General features: G+C 39.9%; 1 protein-coding gene across 1 annotated transcript in view; it reads left to right on the top strand.

Moving 5' to 3' along the window:
• Positions 1-1,038: 1,038 nt before the first annotated feature.
• MICAL2 (microtubule associated monooxygenase, calponin and LIM domain containing 2) overlaps positions 1,039-6,000 on the top strand; it is a gene marked incomplete at its 3' end in the record, with an annotated part of 115,544 nt that continues 110,582 nt past the window's right edge. Inside the window, exons 1-3 of the mRNA XM_080617646.1 lie at positions 1,039-1,127; positions 2,233-2,331; positions 4,537-4,894. Of these exons, the coding sequence (XP_080473772.1) occupies positions 4,631-4,894 (264 nt within the window). The 5' untranslated portion in view covers positions 1,039-1,127; positions 2,233-2,331; positions 4,537-4,630. The remainder of the gene's footprint in view (positions 1,128-2,232; positions 2,332-4,536; positions 4,895-6,000) is intronic.

Below are 6,000 nucleotides of genomic sequence, written 5' to 3'. Positions count from 1 at the left end.
CAAATATTAGAAACAGGATTAGGGGACTAAGTTTGAATTAATATTAGAGTTGTATTCTCTCCCGTGGGACAACTAAGCCGAGAAAGGTTTTTGATTTTTGAGTATCCTACCTCAAAACACTGCTGACAAGCAATTCACATGGTACTGTTGTCAGAAATGTAAGTTATTTTCATTTAATGACTCCTGTATGTCAACTTTATTGCTTGCTTTGTTATGCTGAAAGGCTTCATGTGCAGACGTGAACCAGCTGCCTACATTCATTTAGTTGGTGATGATGACAGGAATTACCCTGACAGTGGAGACATTTTTTCACTATTCTCAAAGTCATCTGCAGTAACAGAGTTTGTTTTACTGACAGGAAGTATCAGCCAAGACTTGAGGCATTTGCTTTCAGATGTTTACATCTGTACATGCATCATAGCTTCAGTTTCTGCTTTCTTTCTGTCCCTTTTGTGCTGCTTTCCTTTAAGTTGTAGTAAGATCTTCACTTTCTCCTTGGGTAGCTACCAGACATGAACAGCACTTCTCAGCTTTTCTCATCTGACATTCCTGTTTGCCTAGGAATGGAGGCAGAAAGGAGGTTCAGCTAACATTACAGTAGAAGGGATCATCAGAATGGGGGCCCATTTTGTTCTCAGTGTCTGCACTTTGTGTGAGGGAGCCTCCAGAGATGCCTGTAATACCATGGGGAAGCTGCATGGAAGCCCAGATTCTTGTATGTGCTTAATACATCATACGTGGAACCTAAAGTGACAGTTCTTGTTAGCTCTGAATCTAACCCATGGACGCTTCAGTTCTGACTTCAAAGAACTGTTTGTCCAGGCCATTTCCTGCTTTCTAATTCTCTTCCTTTCTGTGACCCGAATTTTTATTGGGCTCTAGCACTTTAGAAAAGTTTCAGATAAGCTTCGTTATATTTTTGGATTGTGCTTCCAGAGGAAGTTCAATGATTACTTTAAAAAGCATAGTTTGAAGTTTCAACATCAGTACTCACCTTGATGAGACTTTTGGATCTGTATTTCATCCCTAGAGTGATCTACACGATGAAGGAAGATAAAGGATAAATGATAATACTCTTAAGAACTCAAGTACTTCTCCAAACACTGTTTTTATTTTCCCCACTACAGGTAAGCAGTTTATACATTGCCTCTGAAGTCTGCCTTAAGAGACAGTTACAGAACAAGAAACTTTAATTATAGTTCAGAATTACTCTGTTCAACTTCTTGTCCTTATTGCATTGTTTCTAGTGAGCTATGTACACTACTGCATTGGAATATTTGTGACTCCTCAGAAAAAAATGCATACTTTTCCCAGAGCTGTATATACTTAGGACACCATCTTCCTCTCTGTCATCTGTCAACACTGTGTTCATGTCCAAAAAAAGAGAAAAAAAGTGGTGTTTCCAGCAAGCCAGAAACCCCAGTAACCAGAGTCTCCTGTCTCATCCTGCCTTTTTGACCACAAAATGTGGCTTTTTTGGAGAATGTGACCTCTGACACAGTGAGGAGAAATGCTTTGCTGGTGAACACATGTCTCTGCTGAGATGCCACTCCACAGCTTTTCAGTGTGGACAGGATGGGAGTGCTTTGAATGTTTGTTGGAAGATTTTGTGCCCAGAAGAAACAGTCTCAGTCTTGGCGTTTTGGTGTTGGAGAAGGGAATTTTAAAGTGTCCAGGCTGTCCTTCCTTCCTGCTCTCTTTCCTGGTGAAAAGACAGAGGAAGCCCAGGCCTGCTGCCTGTGTTAGTCTGCAACACCAACGTCCACTGTTTTGCATCATGCTAAAAATGTTTTCCTCCCCTTCCCTTTGCTTGCAGTGGCTCCTGCCAACCACCTCTTCTGTCTCCTCTTCACTGTTATCAGCCCTGGCACATACTGCTTTTCTTCTTTGGTTGGTTCAGATATGGCTCTACTCTTTTAGCTGTTCTCTCCCCCCGTTCCCCAGCTAGATGAAAAGTGCTGAGGCTATAAAAATCTCCTCTCTGTGAGCAGAAAAGATACTAAATTAAAGAGCTTGTGATCAGACTCACTTATCAATTTTCCCAGAGGTAACTTTTAAAGATATTTGTGTTGTATGAACATAACAGCCTTGTGGTGAGCTAATGAAAACAATGGGGAGGAAGTATTGTGTTATAACTATTAAGTCGGTCAAAGTCTTTGGTCTAGCACTGTGGCAGTAGCAATGTGAGTTTATAGTGATTAATAAAACCTAATCTGTCTGCTGTTCCCTTAGCTCAGTTGTCCAAAGTGGAACATTTCGCTGACACTTTGCCACTCCCTAAGAGACAAGAAAAGTATGTTGGCTTTTCTGTTACAAAAATATCTTAGGTAGGTAAGTATTTATCCCTGATTTGAGCTCTTTCTTTTTCAGTGCATCTCGAATTCTGGAATTCTTGTATATCAAGCTGTTTAAGCTGCATAGTGGCATCTTATGCTATGCTGTTGCTATCTTCAGTTACACTTGTGTGTAAAGCTGAAACCCAGACACACATCAGGCTCTCCCAGGCTCAGTAGGGACATGCCAGTCCGTACCCCTCCCCTAGGAACTTCTGGATCTATTGGCCTGTTCTGGAGCGACCCAAAACCCCACTGTAGCTCTGAGTTCCCAAAGTCGTTGGGGGGGGGGTGGGATGGGGGGTGTAATGCTGGGCTTCAGTCGCATCTGTAGAGGGATCGAGGAGGTGGCCAGGGTTCTTTCCATCACCGTGCAATTGTTGGAGGGGTGTGCTCATAAATCATTGAGAACTTGAACCTGGAAAGGTACTGAATGTTCTGAACTCCTTTCAAGTCAATGGGAGTTCATAGCACTCAGTCTCTTGAAAAATTAGACCTTCTGGAAGTCGGGCATATAAAATACTTGTGCTTTTACCTCACAAAGCCACAAAGCTCTTCAGAAAAGGGCATGGAGCATACTATAAATGAAGTATTCAGAGGGGAAAACAAAAATTTCCTGACTTATTCTTGGCACTAAATATTTAATCATGACATTTGGTCTAAGAAAATGTACAAACTTTCAATGTTGCCAATTTATTTTACCCACAAACCAACAACAGGCAAAGTTGTGCACACAAAGGTTATTTATTTTGAGCACAGCCAGGGAATGTGAGTATTCCAAATGCTTCCTTATATCTCCCCATGGGATCTCTTTAATAAGTTGCATAATATTTTTCAGTATTAGAGGATAGATAATATAAGATAATGTAAGATAGACATGGTAGATCTGTACTTAAATATACTGGTTATGTTTTCTTTTTTTCTTCTTCGAAGGAAGTGCAAGCAGAGAATGAATAGTTTGTGAACAGTGTTAAATTAAAAAGCAAAAACTTCAAAGGCCTTTCTAACAATTTATTCTAAAACTCTCAGCCAACAGATAATGTTCCAAGCAAAATAACTAATTATGTGGGAGGTTAGGCAAGCATTGATTTAGTTTTTGGGTTTTTGGAGTGGTAGATAATTCTTTAATAGCAACAGAAAGAACCCATGACTTAAATCTCTTGCCTTGAGTCAAGGTAGACCCTCTTCTGAGGACAAGTTTGTACATAACCTGTAACAATATTCTTGGAAAATGTGAAAGCCACTTACATATTTTCTGTGGAGCTTGGCTGACTCTAAGATGCTCCCCATTAGAGATTGAGAGCAAGGTTAAAGAAGGATAAGGGAGTGCTGCAGTGAAAGTTTGTTAGTTCTTTCAAACTTACATTAATTTAGAATAGCATTGCTCTTAGAGAATGTAAGGGCATTTATCTGGAATATCAGGCAGTTTGACAGTGATCATGTTACTATGAAAAGCCAGTGGGGCTTAGTGGGCCAAGCATCGCTATTTTATGTCATAGCACATGACAAGGTGAGACTCCAAACATAGAAATTTAGCATTTAACATGTGGAGATGTGGAGATAAAATTCCTTTCTGTGCACTAAAGCACCAAACTCTCATTTTGGCAAGAGTGTTAGAAAAAGGGGAGGGTTCTTGTTACTTGTTTGCTGTTTCTTCAGTTCTGGTGTAACTTGTGGTAATATTTCTGCTTAGCCTGTTTTGTGCATTTGCTTGTGGCAGGTGATTGTGCCAATTCTAAATTGCTCTGGCTAAGCTGTGCTCTTGGCCCTAGCTTATGCAAGGGGTGGTGTTGACTTCTGGCTGCAGGTTTCTAAGAATTCTTACGACCAAAATGTTACCGGAGAAGTACTTGGTGGGACATAAATTCCTCTGGGGAAAAGTATCTGGACATTTGGTTTTTATTCATCTATTATCTAGCAGTTATCATGGAACAAAAAGAAATCTGGAGGCTCTTGGTGAAGCTGGTTGGTTTTGAAGCAGTAGACTTGCAGGGTTTCTATATCAGTCTTTGGGAAGTATACCACGAGAGCGCAAATATGTTACGTTTGTAACACTTATCTCAGATGCTACTACTAACTGTTTGTACCTGGTTATCCGCTTGCCATATGTTGTATTTTTATATTAATAATGGATATGCAGTTTGTGGGTTTAATTTGGTTAGGCAGTACCTGCTTTAATATGACCTGTGTTTCTCTTTTCTAGGAATAACATGCTTTAAAGTACTTGGTAGTGTTGATTACCAGTACTCCAGCACAAGAGCTCCAGCCCAATCCTTTTCAAACACTTCTCTCAGAACATGGGGGAAAACTATGATGAAAAATACAGTCAAGCTGGCCAGATATTTGAAAACTTTGTACAAGCATCAACATGCAAAGGTACCATTCAGGCCTTTAATATTCTCACTCGCCAACTTGAGTTAGATCCTTTGGACAATAGAAACTTTTACACCAAACTGAAGTCAAGAGTGACCACATGGAAGGCCAAAGCTTTGTGGAACAAGCTTGATAAAAGAGCAAGTCACAAAGAATATAAACGTGGAAAATCTTGTATGAACACTAAGGTAAGTAGAACTTGGTTTGGGATTTTGTAGCTTAGAGTCTTTCACACTTTTTTGCTGCAGAAGCAAGGTTTCTGTGATCACATGCAATGCATCCATTCATGTAACTCTCTCTTTAAGATACTTTTTGAAATTACGTTTGATATCAACTGATTTTGACAGATTTTCAGGTATTTTTGTTCTGTAAGTTTTGTGAAAACACACAGTACTGTAGGAGTGATCCTTAAAGCACCCTGCTTTACAATCTGCCTCAATTATGGCAAAAAAACTTTTCTGCCCTCTTTGGACATCAGTGTCAATCAGGCATAAGATGCAAACTCACGAGGCAGTAGGCTTCATTCATTCCAGGCTCACAAGGACTACTGGCTTTATTAAACAGTGTTTTGAAATGTCCAAATCATAGCATATTCAGCATGCTCCTCAGTTTCCTGCTTCGTGGAAACTGTAGGTTATCACAGCTGGCCTGATGCTTTTCAGCAGCAGTTCCCAAACTGTTCTCTGAGAAGTGCAGCTTGAAGGTCTGGGAATCTGTCTTTGTCACCTAGCATTGGCTGTAGTTGCTAAACAACAGCAAAAGAAAATCCTGCATTATTTATTATTTATGGATCTAAATACTTTCCTGTAACTGCTTTTTTGCAAGCAAAATGTGGATAATTGCTATGTGGTAGTTACTGAAAGAAATGGTTGGCTTGATTGGTTGTGGAAAGTAGGGCATGCAGTACCATATTTTGATACAGACAGCCACTGAAAATTGGTATAAATCTTGTTGACAGCGCTGTACAACGTACTCTAGCTCATACCACTTGTTTCTTGTGGTTATCACAGAATATTTTTAGTAGCTTTCTCTTGGAGCAATTTACTGCCAAGTGAAAGCTAAAAGTTGCCCCAAGAAGGTTAAGTTTAAAAAAGCTACTTGACTGTACTGAGCAGAGAGGGAGGTAACTAGACACAAAAATGCAGAGGACTTTTTAATTAAAACTATCACTGAAGTGTTATTTTGTACTCAGTAGACAGGCAATGTTGACAGTCTCTTTCTTCCTGTTTGCATCATTACATTGAGACTTCTCAGGAGCACCAGGGAGAAAGGCACCATGTTACCTTCAGTATAT

Source organism: Psittacula echo (assembly GCF_963264785.1).
Source record: "Psittacula echo genome assembly, chromosome: 5".
Lineage (NCBI taxonomy): Eukaryota > Metazoa > Chordata > Aves > Psittaciformes > Psittacidae > Psittacula > Psittacula echo.
This window is presented reverse-complemented; position numbering and strand designations above follow the sequence as displayed.